The sequence below is a fragment of the Pan paniscus genome, chromosome 6, assembly GCF_029289425.2.
Source record: "Pan paniscus chromosome 6, NHGRI_mPanPan1-v2.0_pri, whole genome shotgun sequence".
NCBI lineage: Eukaryota > Metazoa > Chordata > Mammalia > Primates > Hominidae > Pan > Pan paniscus.
In genome coordinates, this window is record NC_073255.2 from 144,099,781 (window position 1) to 144,121,647 (window position 21,867).

Here is a 21,867-nt window from a genome sequence, read left to right on the forward strand (position 1 = left end):
TTTGCTTCTATGTACACAACTGTCATAAGTAGAACACAATCTGTAGACACCAAAAGGGTCTATTTTTAAATTCTAGAAAACATAAACACACTTGTTATCTATTCTCTTTAGGATAATTATCAACATGCTACTTTTGTATATATAGAGGATTCTGAATTATTATAAAATGTGACACTGCCCACTCAGCAAAACAAATAATCCTAAAACCACTTTGATCTATAGAGTCAAAGATTAAATTCTTTTACCTTTAGAGCTGAAATTATAGTTTGCTCAGCTGCCAGTGGGAATGAGCTCTGACTGGAAACAACCTAGAACAAGGTTTTGATCCAGTTATAGTTTTGCTTAAGTCTATTTCTGTAAATACTAATTTTGATCATAGCATAATAAAGCTGTTTCCACAAAGTATATATACAATATTATCATTGCTTTACAGTAATATCTTATACATGATTTTAAAAATCAGTATTTATTAAGATAGGTTGAAAAATAATTTTGTGTATAAAGCAAACACATACTTCAAATAACATTAATAAATACTAAGAGCTAGGTTTCCTTTATTCATGTTACATAGGTTTTAATTATAAAGTTTTAACTTGAAAAGGTCAGAATAAAGCCATATTTACTCATTTCTTTCACTCATGTCTTTAGGCTGACTCTGATTTCCAACAAGTCTTTAAAATAAAAATGTCAGCATTTCAATTTTTACAAATCAATACAAACATCATGAAAATTTTGAAAATATCAATAAAGACATTTAAAGCAGGCTAGATAGAACACAATCTTTCCTTGCTTGTGGTGCTTTGGAGTAATGATTAAAGAAAATGGAAAATACATCATTTGGTGTTTTTTAATAATTTTTACCCTTCTGAGATTTACCTGTTAATAACTCTTTAACATGTATTTTGTTTAGTGTGTAAAATACATGTTTTTAGAAACCGCTAATTGATAAAAGGACTTGTTAAAATCTTTAAATAAGTGAGTAATAGTCACTTAGAATTATTCTAAAACACAATCTAGTATATTAAAGCTCATACTATAAGTCAAGTTTTCAAGAACATCATTTACCCATTAGCTTTCTTCAGGTCTCCTAAATTATTATCTTCCTATTTATAAAATATTTCAAAAATGACCTATAGAGAATAATTAAGCACAAGCTACTCCAGAGTCACAGATGGACTTGAAAGTGTTGCTTTTTTAGTAATTAACAATACAGTTCACCTTAGACATAATATATGAAGACAAACAAGGTTCAGCCATTTCTTTCAAATTTCTAGTAGAAAAATAGCAAAATGAGTACATGTTATCTATGTGTAAGCAGTCATCAGTGATTATATCATAAAAATTCAGTTTTGAATACAGCTCCTCCCTGACTTTTTAATGCAAAGATATTAATAGAACATTTTTGACATGTTGGAGGGCTTCAGCATTCTTATTCTGTCATTAGCTTTGCTATAATTTACTACCATCCACAGTGTATCAAATTACGTTTCAATAAGTATGAAATATGTATGATTTGTCCTCCAATAATTTGCTCAATAAACTTAATTAACTTGAGGAGCTATAGTTCATGTGTTTTAAACTGAATGTGCAAACAAAAAGTCATACAAACAATGAAGGCCAGAATCAAAGACTGTTTAAAAGAGTTAACTCCTTAGTTTATTTTATAATCATCACATTTTCATTGTATTCTTTTCCAAAGTACTAAATAACAATTTGTAAACTGTCCAAATTTGAGGCAAGAAGAATTTAAAATTAAGTAAAAAAAACTTAATAAAATAGTTACCTTTGTTACTGATTGGTGCAACTTATACAGTGAATTCACTACTGCCACATTTCTTCTCTGTCCTTCAGTAAGAGGCCCAATCACCTGACTTGCATCTCCTTGTGTGGAGAGCTGTAAGAATTCAATATCAAAAGAATGTGTCAGAATGATAATTCTCTCTCTCTCTCTCTGTCACACACACACACACACACACACACACACACACACACACACACACACACACATATTCTTTAACCGGGGAGAAGTTCATGCCCCTCTGACAAAGAGAATGTTAACTGGAAATATTCAGGTCAAGTTAAAGCTTTGGACTTGAGGTAAAACCGGCAATCTGTGTAGAGAAAACACCATGGATGTGGAAGCACAATTGGTCTTGCACGGGAAGAACAGCTCCATTTATACTTCACAGCTGATGGACTCTTGAGGCAGGTGTGACCCAAATGCCCCATGTGTGCTATTATTTTGATATAATAACATAGTAATCCTAAGGAATACCTTCCGGCAACTGCCAATTGGGCTCTTTCTATTCAAATGCTCAGAAATAAGCCCACAAAAAAAGGGAGGAGGAAAGGAGAGAAGAGAGAGACGGGAGGGAGGGGGAAAGGGGATGGCTAGACAGAGAAATAAATAAAAATAAACCTAAATCCCATGTATATTTGACAGGCATCCTAATACACTAATGAAATGAATTGTGCAAAGAGGGTATTACTATGATTTTTTATAGATTAAAAAAAGCCCAAAATTATACTGTGTATAGATGATCAGTAGAAGTGGTATTAAAAACTTTCTACACTTGACCTTTAATTTACTTCTAAATTCATGAGTTTTAGGGAAATGGACATGGAATGCTTTATTGAGTTAATCTCTTAACTGTCATGGTTCAAATTTAAGAAAAAAAATATCAACCATTCTCATATTGATCAGATTTTAATCCAATCCTTTATAATAATTATTATTTAAAGATAAATTAAACTTGATCAGGACATAGAAAGTATAACCAGGTTAAACAACTCCAATTTATTTTGACTTTCCTCATGGACATAGATAATCACAATTGCAATCAAGCTGTGTTCTAAGGTGGTGGCCTGAAAATATATTTATTTTCCTGTAGAACTACCTTAAAAAGATAATGCTTAAGCACTTAGAAGAGCCCATAAAATCCAACTTAATCAATAATGTGGTGAACTAATACTAACAGAAGCTCTGACCTCCCAAGAGAAAGCAAATGATGGGCTCTGTGCCAAGGTGAGGAGGTGGAGAGGCTCCTGCATAAGGCACTCTGGAAGTGTAAGTGGCCATGGTGAGTGGCATCAGTGGGTATGGCAGACTCGGGGCAGGGGGGGTCAAATGCTAAACATACATCTGACTATAATGGGCATTTAAAAGTTACAAGCTCTAGCTGTACAATTTTAAAAATCCAATCTCTCTTACTTCTCTTGAGATTCTCTCCAATCAATTTTGAAGAACAAAGAAATGGGAAAGGGGAAGAATTTTTATGTTATTTTATTTCAATTTGTTTTGTGTGTTCAGTATTTAATGAGGAGATATGCTTGCTGCTAGAAAAGGGTGGAGATCCTTTATTATTGAGGACTGATCATATTTTGGGGGTTTCAAAGTATAGACAGGTCCAAGTCACACCCACTAGGATGCTATAATGAGGAAGACAGGTAATAACAAATGCTGGCTAGGATGTAGAAAAACTGAACCCTCATACATTGCTGGTGGGAATGTAAAATTGGAGGAGCTGCTTGGAAACAATCTGGTCTTTCCTCAAAGGTAGATACAGAGTGACCATGTGACACAGCAGTTCAACTCCTAGTGATATATATATATATATATATATATGAGAAATAAAAACATATGTTTACACAAAAATCTGTACACAAATATTCATAGCAGCATTTGTTCATAATAATAAGAAAATAGACACAATGCAAATGTCAACCAACTGACAAATAAAATGTAGAATATCCATGCAATGGAACATTACTTAGCAACACAAAGAAATAAAGTTCTGATACATACTACAACATAGGTGAATTCTGAAAACATTATTCTATGTGAAAAAACCAACCACAAAAGCCACATATTAAATGGTTACATTTATATGAAATATCCAGATTAGGCAAATCTACATGGGCAAAAGTCGATTGGAAATTGCAGTGGGGCAGTGGGGTATATGAGGAGTGAGTGCTAACTGGTATGAAGTTGCTTATTAGGGTGATGAAATGTTTTAAAATTGACTGTGAATATACTAAAAACCACTGACTTGTACACTTTAATGGGTGAGTTATATGACATGTGAATTATATCTTAATAAAACTGTTTTTTAAGAAAGCATAGAAAAAATCCCAGGATTCCAAGGTTATCAACTGATGCTCTGTGAACCTTGTGAAAATGAAGGTTAAGAGAAGATGACTTAAGTTCAAAAGACCTACAAAGCTACATAAAAAAATTTATAGTTTTGGGTACAAAATATTATTGATATAAAAGAACTAAAAATGAAACGTCATCATGCCAAAAACAAAGAACAAAATAAAAATATCAAAGTGAAAAAATGTAAGTCTCCAAAAGACTGGAGATGTAAATAATCTGCTGCTTATCCTGATTTTACCGCCCAGAATATAATCAGTCCAAGTCCAATACTTAGCTAAGTGGATGACCTTGTGTTTCTCTCCAACACCACTCTTGTCATAGTTTTTTTTTGTTTGTTTGTTTGTTTTTTTTAGGAAATACAGTCTCCCCTCAGTATACAAGGAGGATTGGTTCCAGGACCGTAACACCCACCCGTCACCTAAATCCACGCATATTCAAGTCCCACGGTGGGCCCTGAGGAACCCGCGTACAGGAAAAGTTGGCTCTCTATATATGCAGGTTTTATATCCTGTGAATAGGGCATTTTTGATCTGCCTTTGGTTGAAAAATATCTGTGTATAAGTGGACCTATGCAACTGTAATCTCAAATTTACAGAAAGTTACAAAAATAAAAACAGTACAAGGAATACTGTATGTTCTCTATCTGGATTTACTGATGTTACATTTTATCCTGTTTGCTTTATCATTTGTATTCTCTCTCTCTCTCTCACATACAGGAACGTGCATAATTTGTTTTCTGAATTATACATACATTATGGCCCTTTACCCCTAAATATTTCAATGTGTGTATTTCCTAATAAGGATATTTTCTTAAAAAACCACAGTTGTTATCAACTTCACAGATTTACATTGATGAAATATTTTTATCTGGAATCAGCCATGTTTCCAAAGAGTTCTGTTTCCTTTTAGTGGAAAATGGAATTAGAGACAAAGATCTGGGCACTAGGTTTGCTCATTGCTGTTGACCCTGCAATACTTCTTGATTAAATCAATATTCAAATAGATGATCCTTCAGATACAACGGGCTCTCGATTCCTTGTCCTCTTCTCCTTCAACAATCTTACTGTTCACTCCAACTCATTTATCTTCTTCCATGGTCACACTCTATAATCTTGCCATTATAATGACTGAACTCTCTCTCAAATCTGAGTTCAAGTATGCTACTCTCAGGCTGCCATTTCAAATCTTTCCCTTTGATTTTACTTATTTTTAATTTTAATTTCTGTAAGTACACAGTAGGTAGATATATTTATGCTTCTCTTTGATTTTTTTTTTTTTTTTAAAGATAGGCTCTCTGTCACCCAAACTGGAGGACAGTGGCATGTTCTTGGCTCACTGCAACCTTCACCTACTGGGTTCAAGTGATTCTTGTGCCTCAGCCTCCTGGGTAGCTGGGATTACAGTCATGCGTCACCATGCCTGGCTAATTTTTGTATTTTTAGTAGAGATGGGGTTTTGCCATGTTAGCTAGGCTGGTCTTGAACTCCTGGCCTCAAGTGATCCACCTACCTCAGACTCCCAACATGCTGGGATTACAGGCATGAGCCACCGCACTGGCCGTCCCTTTGATTCTAATTCCAATAATTCAGTAACCCCTTGAGACCTCCCAAATGTATCACCTTCTCATGCTATCTCACAGGAGTCCCTGATACCCATTTCTTTATTTCCTTCCTTTCTGGATTAGATTACGTGATTCATTAAAATCAATTTCAGCAGTGAGTGATATCTTTTCAGCAGTGAGTGGTATCTTGAGAGGAAATGGGATCCAGTGCAACTGTGGAGATACTGGCTTTAAACTGGGGCCTGGAGAGTTCATTAGTTTTCAGAGAGCAAGTGGGGCAGGGTATTAAGAATACATATATTCATGGTCACTTAGGAAAATTCTAGTCCTGGGTGAAACCAAGTCAATGCCTGAGTGTGAGAAGCTGAATGAGCTTCTCACTGGTTGGACTTTAAATCTGTGATCACTAAACCAAGGTGGGTTCTTGGCGTTGCCTGTCAATACTGTTAAATATCCCATTCATGCTCCTAAGCCCCTAGGAGATTGTTCCTCACCTTCTCCTCATTTCTCTAATCTCCGACACCTCCTTCCCTCCTCCTTTTTCTCAGTTGATGACTTTGCTGTATATTTCCCTGAAAAAATAGAAGCAATCAGAAAACTCCTGTTCCCAGAATGTCTGCCGTCCCTACTACTTGCTAGCTGAGTGACTTGTAGCTTCAATTTCTTAATCTGTAACACGGAACTAATAATACAGTTTATACCAAAGTATGCTATGTAAACTGTAAAATGCCTTAAAAATGGTAATACCACATATTTCTATCTCCAGACAATTCTATGTCTTATTCATATTTTCTTTTCACTTTTCCTTTGCTTGGTTCCTTCCCCCAACCTCTAGTCTATCTCAGTACTGGCTAGGGGCCAAAGGAACAGATTAGCATTTAGGAATGAGAACAAAATGCTAGTGAAGCTGCCTGGAGTTACAGAGTAGGTTTTGCTCCATTTGGGTTGTGGTAACAAAGTATCTTGTATAAAGTAGGCACCTCAACTACTTCATAATCCTCCACCCATCTTCAGCCACTTTAACCTTTACTATCTCAAGCCATTTCCTGTAAGCTCCTTAAAATTGGCATCACTAATTCATGTACATGTTCAGCAAGGCGTCTCAAAGTAGAAGATGCTTATTACATATGGTTGTTTTTTCAAAGCCTATCTTATTTGAGATGAATAAAATTGTACCAAGGTGCAAAAATACAGCTTTGGCTGTAAAGCACTGAGAATGAGGGAACTAGAAAAGTGGGAGCAATAAGAGATTCAACATTGTAAAATAGGAGAAATGTACATACTGGTTAATCATGTTACACTATTCCAGTACAATCTGGAAAGATGTTAGAAACAAGAAGAGTTGCATTTGAGTTTATTTTTAAAACACACACACAAATACACACACACACGTGCACACACACACAAGGAATGAGAGGGAATCCAAATGCTAAACAAATCCTTAAATAAAAATTAAAATAATTCTTATGTGCAAATGACAAGATACACTATTTTTTAAAATTTAATTATCTGAACAAAATATTCTTCAGAAATTCTAATTCTGTACATCTGCTCATTAGGAACAGCATGTGAATTCAATGTGTGAGAAACAACTGATGAGACTAGATAATTGAAACAATAAACTACATAGTTATAATAACATGAAGAATGTTTTTATATAACTGTTAATCTGCAGATGAAATGACCAAAATCTCCCTAATCATCATGCCTGAGGACTAAAAGTAAAAGAAATAAAACTGACAATTCAAGGGATGAGTTGGATGACAACTTTAAGTTTCCATTAAGAAAATCTAAGAATTATTTGTGGGGAGTTATAAAGTTGATGGCTCCGAAAAATGTCTAAAAAGAACAAAATAATATATTATAGATTACTTATAAATTACAAAAGGGTAAGTAAGTTACTTTCCAGATACTATGGAAACACTTCTAGTGGTCTATTTATGCCCACTCCCATGCATATAGAAGACATCAATAATCAATTGTGGCCCTGTTATGGTCTCTCAACATTGCACTCCAGGCAGTGACTACAAATCTCTAAGACTTGACCCAGGGCATAAAATCTATTAGCAATTCCTGATCTACATCACATCAGTTTTTTAGATATACAGTTCAATGATCCTCTAGTCACGAGATACTAAGGAGCAATATATTCCAAGAGCCTCAAAATTGCCATACCCTTATATATGTAAGAAAATATCCTAAGAAATATATTGTAAAAAAATTCCAGACAATGGAGCGGGCCACGGTGGCTCATACCTGTAATCCTAGCCCTTTGGAGACTGAGGCAGGAGGATCGCTTGAGCCCAGGAGTTTGAGACCAGCCTGGGTAACATGGCAAAACCCCATCTCTACAAAAAATACAAAAATTAGCCAGGTGTGGTGGTACGCGCCTGTAGGTCCCAGCTACTTGCGAGGCTAAGGTGTGAGGATGGTGTGAGCCCAGGAGGTGGAGATTGCAGTGAGTAAAGATCACACCACTGCACTCCAGCTCGAGTGACAGATCCAGATCCTGTCTCAAAACAACAACAAAAACCAAAAACGAACCCCAGAAAATGTATCATAAGAAAATAATACAGAAAAGTTTATACACAAAGATTATATTTATAAAACTGAGAAATCATAAAACCCTACATGTCTAAGAATAAGGGAATGGTTGGGTCTATTAGGCAATTCACATGATGGAACAAACAATGAAAGTAGCTAAAGTTATACTGTTAACTGTAAAAAAAGAAAGCAGATATGTCTATGTAGCAGTTTGCTTTCACAAAAAGACTGGAAAAAAAAAGCAAAAATGTAAAGAAATAGTATGAAACATTACATAAAGAGGAAGATTAGTAAAATACTAGTAAAAGGCACTGTGGAATTCCATAAAGTATCTAAAAGGTTTACTTGTAGAATATACTTAGAAATTGTTATACAATATAATTTCATAAATTATAAACATTAAAAGGATACAATCTCTATCTCTGAAAGATTTAAGATAATACGACAAGATAAACTGCTTTGGTTATTGTTTACTTGACCAAAGGAAGGATTTGGGGAAAGATAATCTCATCAAGGTACTTTTTAATCTACTGATCTGTGACACAGACAAAAATAATTAATTTTTATTTTATTCTTTGAGACAGGGTCTCCCTCTGTCACGCAGGCTGAAGTGCAGTGGCATGATCATGATTCACTGCAGCCTCGACCTCCTGATCAAGTGATCCTCCCATCTCAGCTTCCCGAGTAGCTGGGACCACAGGCATATACCACCATGGCCAGCTAATTTTTTAATTTTCTGTAGAGACAGGGTCCACTTTTTGCCCTCACTGGTCTCAAACTCTTGGGCTCAAGAAGTCACCTTTGGGATCTTCCAAAGATTACAGGTGTGAGCCACTGCACTCAGCCTTAATTTTTATTCATGTTTATTTTTCAAATGCTTTTATCATAGATTACCTGGTTCAGATTAAGGAATGTAAGAGTTATGATTAAATATCACTTAGTTTATTATAACATGTCAATTATCCTATAAAAATGTAAAATTATATGTTTAAATATGTATATGCTCACAATTAAATTATCAAAGATCCTTCAGGCTAAATATAGTTTGTATAGGCTGGGCATGGTGGCTCACGCCTGTAATCCCAGCACTTTAGGAGGCCGAAGTGGGAGGATCGCTTGAGCTCAGGAGTTTGAGACCAACCTGAGCAACATAGTGAGACCCTGTCTCTACAAAAAATGAAAAAATTAGCTGGGCATAGTGGTTCTTGCCTATGGTCCCAGGTCCTCAGGAGGCTGAGGCAGGATTTTTTGACCCCAGGAGGTCAAGGCTGCAGTGAGCTGTGACTGTATCACTGCCCTCCAGCCTGGGTGACAGACCCTGTCTCCAAATAATAATAATAACAACAATAATAATAATACACACACACGTGTGTGTGACAGAGTTTGTAATACATTAGAAATTATACTTTATGTGGAATCCAGGGTTAGGGTATGTTTTTGAAAATGTATAATAAAGGACAAATCTGTAGGTTTACACAGCAATTTGTCACTTTCCCAGCACATCAATCTAACTAAATTTTGATAATAAATGAAACTAATTTTCTTGAGTGCTAAAACTATCAGAAAATATTTTCAAGAAAATATTCTCACAGCGTATGCCATACTTTTCTGGTTTCATAAATAAGATACACAGAACATGTACCTGAAGAAGGCAAATTCTACTTAGGTTAACCATTGTAAATGTTCACAAGTGTTTGAGCAGTGTTTTTATGCTATTACATCTCTTCTCTGCTTTTAGTGACTTCATCCAAGCTTAGCAGGGTATATATAGCTGCATTCCCCTTCATTCATTAAACAAACTTAGATTACTACCTCTTTTGATATTTGGTGTTTCCTATGCTTCTTTAAATTTTGGTGATTTTACGAGTCCTTCCTAGGTTGTAAACTTTCTTGTTTAATAACTCGTAGGAATACGAGTTATTCCTAGGGTGTAAACTTTCTCTTTTTTGATCTTTTTTTGATACTCTTCTCTCATCTTGGTCTAACTTGCTTTGAAGTGGGAAACCAGAGGACTAACCATGTTAAAGCCGGGAGACTTTCCTATGAGTTATGTGTGTGTGCTTTAGTATATGGACAGTGGAACATCAATTCTAGCAGTTCAGAGAATGATTTCATTGCCTTCTTGCTTCTTAGTTATCTCCCGGACTGTTAAATTTATCAAATATTTGGCAACTTAATTTTAAAAAGAGGTTTTTTACTAGCTATTTACAAAATAAAGACAGGTATAATTGAACCACAGAACAGACTCAATGGTAATGTTGTATCTTAACATCAGGCTAAATCTTCACACAAATCTGTTATTAAAGAGATGACAGCTTGAGATGGGATCCAATTTGAACAGTTAATATATAACCAAAAAGTAAGAAACAAAATCATGTCTTGTTTATGCATGAGAGATGAGCACGAACACCACACAGGAATAAAATACAACTTTGTAACTCAAAACTCTGTTGCTCAAATACCACCAATTCCTACCACACAAAGCCCCTTTCTCAACCTAACTTTCTCATTAACCTTCTCTAGATTACCCAAGCTCCTGTCAAAATCTCCACCTGGCAATACAGGGGATAAGAAACGCAAACACAATTTGCTAAGAATGAATCATCTAATCAAATCTATTATCCTCTCTAAGAGCTTTTATTTTTCCTGAAAGGGTCTTAAGCTTTTGAACAGCAGATAGAATTTCTACCTACCCATGACCTAAACACTGGCCTTGTTAATTAAATTTAGAGTCATAAGTCTGCATATTTTTAATTATTTGAAAAAGAAAGAACTGTTCACTTTCAGGTATGCTGAGCTTTTCCCACTTTCCAATAATGAATACTGTAAGTAATTTATTAACAACTTAAACAATCCTTCATATCTACATGAAATGTACAGAATAAGGCTTCTTTGATTTATAGTAATTTGATTATAGTACAAACTAAACTTCAAACTACAGAATTTCAAAAAAGAATGACAGTTTATTACTTTGAGGGATACAGAATAACTAAAATCCCAGCTTCCTAGTATTAAGGCCTAATTAATCAATACAATTTTAAAAAAATAACTGGGGTAAGGGCCGGGCATGGTGGCTTACACCTGTAATCCCAGCACTTTGGGAGGTTGAGGTGGGAGGATCGCTTGAGGCCAGGAGTTCGAGACCAGCCTGAACAACATAGTGAGATCCCCACCTCTATTTTTAAAAAATAATTTAAAAAATGTAATTAAATCTATAATCTTACATGCATTATTACTTTTCGTAGTAAGAAATTCTTTTTGTTGTTTTTTTGAGACGGAGTTTCGCTCTTGTTGCCCAGGCTGAAGTGCAATGGCACAATCTCGGCTCACCGCAACCTCTGCCTCCCAGGTTCAAGCGATTCTCCTGCCTCAGCCTCCTTAGTAGCTGAGATTACAGGCATGCACCACCACGCCTGGCTAATTTTGTAGTTTTAGCACAGACGGGGTTTCTCCATCTTGGTCAGGCTGGTCTCAAACTCCCGAACTCAGGTGATCCGCCTGCCTCGGCCTCCCAAAGTGCAGGGATTACAGGCGTGAGCCACTGCACTTGGCCGAAGAAATTCTTTATATACAGTCCAACAATAATATTCAGTTCAGCTAAAGTCCTAATAATAAAAAAGTGTATTACTGAACTCCAAGTTAATTAGGTTCTTTCTGTATATTGGTTTTAATATTAATGTTTATAATGTAAAACCAGGAAAAAAGGTTCATTACCTGATCGAAAGCAGGAATTCAGTTTGCAAAACATGGCACTATATTCGTCATTCTATGATTGTGTTTGCCATAAATGGCTATAAGTGTTTGAGAAAGCATCTCAAGAGAAGTAGTTTTAAAGGATATAATTCCAATGTGGCTTGACTGACCCTCTTCCCCACCACAGTCTCTCATTTTGATAGTGGATTTGTCCATTTCTCTCTATAATTCTATCCACTTGTGCTTTATTAGTCTGAGGCTGTCTTGTAAGGTATATCATAATTCTTTACCTTCCTGTAAATTGTTCCTTTTCTCAATATGTGACCTTCACAATCCCTAATAATGCTTTTTGACTTAAAGTCTATTCTGTCTAATGTTAATATCATTATGTCAGCATTCTTCTGATTAGTATTTGCCTGAAATATTTTTTCTCCATTCCTTTACTTTCATCCTTTATCTGTCCTTATATTTTAGGTATGTCACACGAAGCTGAATTCAGCCATTGATTCTATGCAAACTGAAAAATGTCAGTGGCCAGTTTAGTATATTTACATTTATTGTGATCAGTGATGTATATGTTGGAATTATTTTACTACCTTATTATAAACTTTCCCTTATTTGTCATGATTCAATTTTTGCTTCTTTTGTTTCTGTATATTTTTCAGCCTTTTACTCAACTGATAGTTTCCTTTTTTACCCTTTTCCATTAACTTAATTCTAAGTTATATATTCTATTTCTATTCTTTCAGTAGTCATAATTAAATTGTTAATATTATATTCAATTTAGGCCTGGCGCGGTGGCTCACGCCTGTAATCCCAGAACTTTGGGAGGCCGAGGTGGGGGGATCACGAGGTCACAAGATTGAGACCATCCTGGCTAACTCGGTGATACCCCGTCTCTACTAAAAATACAAAAAATTAGCCGGGTGTGGTGGCGGACGCCTGTAGTCCCAGCTACTCGGGAGGCTGAGGCAGGAGAATGGCATGAACCTGGGAGGTGGAGCTTGCAGTGAGCCGAGATCGTGCCACTGCACTCCAGCCTGGGCGACAGAGCAAGACTCTGTCTCAAAAAATATATATATATATATTCAATTTAAGTGAATATATCTATGGCTTTACAATCCTTCTGAACAATGACATGCATTTTAAAACGCTTTAAAATCCATCACTCTTTCCTCATTTTATACCTTAATGTGGACTTGTATTTTAGTTCCATCTTACTTCTATGTTCCATATTAGTCACTATTATTTCTTATTTTATGCAATTAAAGATTAGATTTACCTATATGTTTATCAATGTTTTGTGCTTATTATTACTTATTATTACTTCCTGCATTCTAATCCTTCCTTTTTGCATTAGATTTCCTCCTTCTGCATTCAACCATTAAATAGCTTCCCTCTCATTCTGAGTGAAGGCCACAGCCCTTACTATGGCCTGCTAGAGCTGGCAGGATCTAGGATTAAGGTTACATAGTTTCAAGGATGTCAGACTGGGTCACGAGGAATTCTGGAAAAGCAAGAGCATTTAATCAGTTTTAAGTCTGTCAGTATTCAAGAGTCCACGCTTATAAGCAAGAGGATCTGGGGTTGAAGGTATCACTTTATGGCAGTATAACCAAAGTCCAGAACACACAATGCTTCAGTAATTGCCAGGCTGCTACTGCCTTTTTAGGCACTTGGACTTGCCTCTTCAGTCCCATTCATTGTGATCACTCCCTCTGAATACTAATCAAATTATTCCTTCTTGTAAAATCTTGCATATGGTAAAAATTGAAACAGAACTGAAAGGCATAAAATTTTTCAAAAAGTTCTCTCTCCGGTTCTTAGCAAAGATAGTACTCACACGTGCTTTTTTTTTTTTTTTTTTCTGAGACAGGACATCCTTCTATTACTCTGGCTGGAGTGCAGTGGCCATGATCTTGGTTTGCTACAGCCTCCACCTTCTGGGATCAAGTGATCCTTCCTGCCTCAGCTTCCCAAGTATCTGGGACATCAGATATGTGCCACCCACCACATCCTGCTAATTTTGGTATTTTCAGTAGAGATGGGGTTTCGCATGTTGCCCAAGCTGGTCTTGAACTCCATGGCTCAAGCGATCCACCTGCCTTGGCCTCTCACAGTGCTGGGATTACAGGTGTGAGCCATGTCACCCAGCCTCACATATGTTTTGAATTACCAAAAGTGAACATAAAAAATCTAGACCCAAGAAAAGAAAGATGTTATACACACACACACACACACACACACACACACACACACACACACACACCCCTTTACTCCTTCATTTTCTCCAAACTTCCAAAATATATACTACATTTAGTTTCGGTAATGTTATTTTAGGCAGTTGATGTTTAAACTGGAGAAAAGTGGCTGTTTGGTAAAATTAATTGTTTACTGTGAATTTGAATATACTGTGACTGTATATGTGTGGGACTGTTTCTCTTTCAATGTTCCATTTTTCTATACTTGTGCTAATATTTTATACTTCATTATCCTAACTAGAACTTTTTTTTTTTTTTTTTTTTTTTTTTTGTAGAGATGGGATCTCACTCAATTACCCAGGCTGGTCTCTAACTCCTGATCTCAAGTGATTCTCCCTCCTTAGCCTCCCAAAGTTTGCTGGGATTTACAGGCGTGAGACACCACACCTGGCCTTTACTATAACTTTATAAGTCTTCTTATGTAGTAGAGCAAATCGCTCTGCATTGTTCCTCTTCTTAAAAAAGTGTCTTGATTGCCAGGTGTGGTAACTCATGCCTGAAATCTCAGCTACTGGGGAGGCTGAGGCAGAAGGATCCCTTGAGCTCACGAGTTCCAGGCTGCAGTGAGCAAGGATGACGACATTGCATCTAGCCTGGGCAACACAGCAAGACTCCAAATTCTGGAATTTGATATTTTCTGCTGCCACTGTAAATAGCCTTTTATAAAGTAAATTCTATTTTCTGTTTGTAGCTGGTAGATAGAAATAGTTGGTTTTCAGTGATACCTTGTATACAATGATTTTACTAAAAATCATAATTCTAGAATATGCTTTTGGCTTTAATCATGTTCATTGGTTTTTTGTGTTTGATTGTTTTCTGCCTCATCTTTATTATTTCCTTCTTACTATTTATTATGGGTTTAATTTGCCCTTTTTTTCCCTCTTTTTAGTTTCTTAAGGTAAAAGATTAGATCCTTGATTGAGATCTTTTTTCCTCCCCAATAAAAGTATTCAATGATTTGAATTTTGCTGAGTTAAGCTGCATCCTACAAATGCCAATAGATTTGTTCTATTTTCATTTTTATTTAGTTTGAAATTTTTTTAAAAATATCCCTCTTTGGCCTATAGATCATTTAAATGTTTGCTGTTTAACTTTGAAATACCTGGGGGATTTTCCAGGTATCTATCAGTTATTTGGGGAGGAAGAATCACAGGCCTCTTTAAAATCTATTAGAGCATTTTCCCAGAAAAATTCTGTGAAAGGAAAATAAATGTTGGGGCCCCCAAATCACTAAGCTAAAGGGAAGAGTCAAGCTGGGAACTGCTTATGACAAACCTGCCTCCCATTCTATTCAGAGTCACCCCTCTGCTCACTGAGATAAATGTATATCTGATTGTCTCCTTTGGAGAGGCTATTCAGAAACTCAAAAGAATGCAACGATTTATTTCTTATCTACCTGTGATCTGGAAGCCCCCTCCTTGCTTTGAGTTGTCCCACCTTTCCGGATGGAACCACTGTTCATCTTACATATGTTGATTGATGTCTCATGACTCCCTAAAATGTATAAAATCAAACTGTGCTCTGACCACCTTGGGCACGTGTCATCAGGACCTCCTGAGGCTGTGTCTCTGCAAGTCCTCAACCTTGGCAAAATAAACTTTCTAAATTAACTGAGACCTGTCTCAGATATACGGGGTTCACAATTTCAAAAATATTTTGAGAAATATTTTTGTTTTCATAAAACTTGCAAATGGAACTAAGTTTTATATGTTTTATAATTTCCTAGGATCTACAGATCCCCTAAACCCATTCCCATTGCTAGATTATCAATTCCTGCCCTAAGGTATTGAATATGCTAAGACTTTCTAAGAGATAGAGAAAGAGAAAGAGGATTTTTCTTAATTCCCATTACAGCGAGAATCTTTCCATGTCACCATTTTTGCTTTTAGATATGTCTCAGAAAGTACTCTAAACTGGCACAACCTAATACTAGTGAGTTGAGTAAAAGCTGCTCAAAAGTGTGCTACATGTCTGATACAGCAAAGGATAATCAAAGACAATCCATAGCTTCTAAGATTCAAACAAGCTTGCTTATACTCAAATGCAGAGTTTTAGTTTGCGTCCTAATTTTTAAAAGGAAGTCTCCTCCCTCATTCTGGGTTTGTGCCTAATACGTGTGTTGGGGGAGGGGTAGTTACAGTTGCCCCATTAATCATGCCTCCCTTCATACCATTACTACATGTCTCCAATTCAGAACCCTATCTACTGCTGGTAGCTGGTGTCACACTGGGATACTGCAGATGTAGTTCCTGAGCATGTTTTGGCCTTAGTTCCATTTGCAAGGCAATCTTGCTGTTTGTCACACTAGGATGATACCTATAGCGGCCCTGGGCAGTAAATGCAGGTTTTCTTTCGATCTTATTATGAGTACAGGTATATCTTTAATGTGATATGTATTTGTATGTGGGTGTACGCTAGGAAGGAGGGTGCTCTGAGTAAACCACAGCCTAACCTTGATTAAATGTTGACAATTTTATCTCCCAGAAATATAATTTCAAATAGTGTAATTTTTAAGCACACATGAAGGAATTAAATTATAGTCCATACCTTGGAACAGGGTAAGATTAAAAGCTGTACTTGATCACTAATATGCTTCAACAGATATACAAGCTCTATAGTGTTAGGACTTCCAATCCCAGTAAAAGACTGACTATGTAATTGGCCAATCCTCTCAATGAGAACATCTGGAAAAACTAAATAACAAATTTCAAAAATCTTCCTGATGGTACTGAAGTGATAACATGGTAAGTAAAAAGTTATTCAATTGCTCAATTGAATTCAAGATTCGATTGCTCAATTTCTTTTCAAACTTCTAATACTAATATTTTCTAGGGTGGGTGTGGAGGATTCCATTTACTCAGAGACTAAAAAAACTTCATACTCTGGAATGAAGAAAAAAAATTTTTAAATGAGAAAGATAAAAAAATAGAAAAGGGAAAATGTTTGAATATTATATGCCTGTGGTAATGAAAAGAGGTTTAGGACAATAAAGATTAGAAAATGTGATAAGAGGTCAACATATATAATTTAAAAGCCATATAGGAAAAAGTCTTTTGATTTTTATAGTAATATTAGCATTAACTGAAATCATTAAGTAAATTACCATAGCAATGAATTTCTCTCTTCTTTGGCAATGAAGGTGGTGTCAAATGACATAAAATTTAACACAAACACACCATTAGGATTCAAGTAGGGAGCGTACATCTTTGGGAATAAAAATAAAAGCTCAGCCAGGTGTGGTGGAGTTGCCTGTAGTCCCAGCTACTTGAGAGGCTGAGGCAGGAGGATTGCTTGAGCCTAGGAGTTTGGTGCTTTAGAGAACATTGGTCGCACCTGTGAATACGCCCTGCATAACAGTCTGGCAACATAGCGATACCCTGTCTCTAAATATTAAAAATTAAAATTAAAAAAGTTCATGAGCTCTCTTTTTTCATTGTTGCATACTCTCAATTTGGCTTTATGATAGATGACATAATTCATCCCACTCTTCACCTCCTTTGTATCTACATTCTTTGCTATTTAATTTTGCACTGTGGAGGGGTTGTTTTGGTGAGACTTACGGGAATATTTTCTCTCCTGCGCCCCGTCTTCACCGTGAGATCAGGCCCAGGATAGGCTGCTGCAGGATTAGAACTATGTATAATAGAGCAGAGTTTTAATATGGTTAAGGCCAGCCTAGAACAGCAGCCAGCCAGTCTTGTGAGTAAACCCAGCCAACCTCAGAAAAGACACCTAGCTAGCACTCCATATGACCCGAGAAGCATGAGCAATAAATGCTTACTGCGTGTCACCCACGCCAACAGCGGTTGTTGGTTACACAGCATTCTTATGACAACATATAACTAATACAGACTTTGACCTGCTTTAACTAACAATTTCAAATTTTTTACCTTCTCTTGAAAATATTGTCATTGCTCTCTGTTTTCAATATGATCTACTGACTCTTAGTCCTGACAGTTCATCTAGTATTGACTTGCCACAGCCCCCAGAAAATCAAGCTCTTACAAGTCTGAGAAGCAAGTCAGAAAGCTATCTTTTTTTCTTCTGTTTCTGTAGACACAAGGTCTCACTATGTTGCCCCAGCTAGTCTTGGACTACTGGGCTCAAAGCAATCCTTCTGTCTCGAACTCTCAAAGTGCTAGGATTATAGGTATAGCCAGTGTGTCAGGCCAGAAAGCCGTCTTGAAGAAAGGATGAAGTAATCCTAAAATAGTCCAACGTAAGAAGAGAGGTAACAAAAAGTGCCAGGCTATCTAAAGGATCAAGAGGGCCAGGTGCAGTGGCTCACTTTGGGAGGCCGAGGTGGGAGGTTGCTTGAGGCCAAGAGTTCAAGACCAACCTGGCCAACATAGTGAGACCCCCATCTCTTAAAAAAAAAAAAAGGATCAAGAGGCTAGCTAGGTAACCTAAAGGGATTGGTGTGTTTGTATCACAGAGAAAGTGCATTTGGTCAAAAAGACACTACTGATTTGTTTCATCTGTTTGCACATAATATAAAAACTCTTCCAAGTGATTTCATATTGCCTTTGATCTTTTATTCTTTTGCATATTAACAACATAAGCTATTACCATATAATAATATATGGGGTGATAATCCATGTAGATGGCATTAAAATCTCCATTAAATAATACTTTTATTTATTTAATTATTTTGAGATGGAGTCTTGGTCTGTCGCCCAGGCTTGAGTGCAGTGGTGCAAGCTAAGCTCACTGCAACCTCCGCCTCCTGGGTTCATGCGATTCTCCTGGCGCGCCACCACGCCTGACTAATTTTTGTACTTTTAGTAGAGATGAGGTTTCACCATTTTGGTCAGGCTGGTCTTGAACTTCTGACCTGAGGTGATCTGCCCACCTCAGCCTCCCAAAGTGCTGGGATTATAGGCATGAGCCACCATACCTGGCCAATACTTTTAAAACTTAAAAAAAAAAAAAATTGAACTAATATTTGAGCTCATATGTCTCTATACCATTTAAATATCACACATGTATGTTTTTTTCCATCATAGGAATGTCAAATCTCCAACTTATAAAATTATATAAAGAATAAAGTGTGTATTTACAAAGCCTTAAAATAAAACCTTATTGTCTAGAACTATTGACCTCATACATAGCTACTGATATGCATTGAAGTTGAGACCTCCCCTTAAATGTCATTCATATTATTGTTTCAAATGGTCTGCAACCTGATTAAATGCCAATCTCCTTTCTCACAGTTCATAACATTTGCCATTTACACTAAGATTCTAGATGCCATTCCCTGGAACCATCAAATAATGGTTACTGTTGGAAAATACCCTTCAGTTTTTAAAAGGGATACTTATTAATATATTTGCCTCCAAAGTTGATATCAAAAAAGTTTACAAGCCTATAAATTTTAAAGGTGCCACAACAGTTCCCTTATGTACTAATATTTTAGTTTCCTTTTAACACACAGAGGATAAGAAAAACACTAATTCAAACTTTCCACTGTGGCTAGGTACAGTGGCTCACACCTGTAATCCCAGTACTTCAGAAGGCCAAGGCTATGGATCATTTGAGCCCAGGAGTTCGAGACCAGCCTGAGTAATGTGGCGAGACCCTCCATCGCTACAAAAAATAAGAAAATTAGCTAGGCATGCTGGCATGCCCAGAGGCTGAAGCGGGAGGATACCTTGAGCCTGGGAGGCAGAGGTTGCAATGAGCCATGATCATGCCACTGTACTTCAGGCTGGGCAACAGAGTGAGACCATCTCAAAAACAAACAAAAAACCCCAAACTTTCCACTGTAAGGTCTAGTGACCTTTTCTTCTAAAGGTCACATTTCAGACTATACAAACAAATCCCCAATATATCACCATTAAATAATTTGTTCAGTTTAATCATAAAATATTATGATATTACACCTATAGGTATGTGTGTATTTGAAACATAAAATTCTTAGTAAATTAATTATAACCTCACAATTGCTGTCAAGACAAATAAGAATTTTTAAATGAAAATCTAAAAAACCTTGATCTCATTTTTACAAAAGAGCATCTAGAAAGCTGATATTCACATGACCCATACTAAGTTAAACACATATTGCAGGAACTAAATCCTATTGCTTAGAACTCAGATGTGAAGCCTCAATGCTAAATCCCTATTATTTCAAAATGAAACTATGAAATAATCTAACTATACATTAAGAGCACAGAAGTAAAATAAACTATTCTACACATAAATAAAATATATTATGCACGTATTAACATAGTAAATGTAGATCTTGATATATTGTAAAATGAATGAGCAATTCACAAAACAATATGTATAACACAATGCAACTTTTCTTAAATAAAAAAGATGTTATGTTTATATACAAGCTACAGATCAGAAATAAAGTATTAAAGGTTGGTGCAGAGGTGAACATGGGAGAGAATACAGTCGTGGGTTCTTAGTTTCTGTTTCTGGTTAGGCCAGTAAAGCCCCTTACTCATTATACGTTTCTGCTTAGCACTAGAGATAGAAACTAAAAACCATGGCTTCAGGCTGCTAAAAGCCTAAAAAACACAAGAGAACAACAACAGTGAAAAATAAGGCGAGTTGGACAAGCTTGTTTTACAGTCTGGTCTGGATTTGAATGCTAGTGCCAACACCTGCTCCCAGGCATTCTAATTTTAGTAGTCTATATTACTCATGCTATTAACTGTTCTCAGCTTCAATTTCTACATTTTGTAGTGGTGGACAGTAATACTTTCATTTCATAGGATTGTTGTGAAATAAATGAAATAATATATATAAATGGCTTGGCACAATTCCTGATTCACTATAAAGGTTAATGATGGTAGTTATTTTTGTGGCCCAACCTCACTCTTAAAAATAAATTCTCTGGTATCGCTTTGGATTCAGAAGGACTGAAGGATTTATCCTTACAGAGATTTAGGTTTGTATAACACACACCTTTGGTGATTAGTAACAGAAAAGCCTTAGGGAAAAAAATACGTAATCATAAAAATAATTTCAGATGTATTGTTATAAGTATATAACGCACTCTACATGTAATTTAATGTTAATAATCTACTATACCCCAGAATATTAAAAATCAGCTTGAAAAAACCTTTTATAAGCCTTTCTCCTGATATGAATAAAATCTATAACTAAGTATACTAAAACGTTTCAGTAGCCAAGAAACTTCTATAACCAATCTTTAGGGAAATACATTTCAGATTATGAAAAGCTGTTCAATGTACATTTCAGGTTGTATTTGCAAGTCACTCTTTCTGAAAACATGCTTATCTTTAAAATTCTAGCTTTCCTTTATCTCACTGCTCGAGCATTCTATTAATGATCTGATTTCCCTTCCTTCCTTCCCTTCCTTCCCTTCTTCCTTCGTTTCTGTTCTTTTCTTTTTTATTATACTTTAAGTTCTGAGATACATGTGCAGAACGTGCAGATTTGTTACATAGGTATACACGTGCCATGGTGGTTTGCTGCACCCATCAACCTCTCATCTACATTAGGTATTTCTCCTAATGCTGTCCCTCCCCTACCTCCCACCTGCCAACAGGCCCCGGTATGTGATGTTCCCCTCTCTGTGTCCACATGTTCTCATTGGTCAACTCCCACTTATGGGTGAGAATATGCAGTGTTTGGTTTTCTGTTCCTGTGTTTGTTTGCTGAGAATGATGGTTTTCAGC

The 21,867-nt window shown here is 36.2% G+C and overlaps 1 protein-coding gene across 2 annotated transcripts in view; it reads right to left on the bottom strand.

The window, feature by feature from the left end:
- COG5 (component of oligomeric golgi complex 5) overlaps nucleotides 1-21,867 on the bottom strand; it is a 362,628-nt gene that overhangs the window by 55,378 nt on the left and 285,383 nt on the right. For both annotated transcript variants that reach the window (XM_003811197.6, XM_055114808.1), the window contains exons 15-16: nucleotides 1,784-1,894; nucleotides 246-308 (exon numbers count right to left, since the gene is read on the bottom strand). In XM_003811197.6, coding sequence (XP_003811245.1) covers nucleotides 246-308; nucleotides 1,784-1,894 — 174 coding nt within the window. The remainder of the gene's footprint in view (nucleotides 1-245; nucleotides 309-1,783; nucleotides 1,895-21,867) is intronic.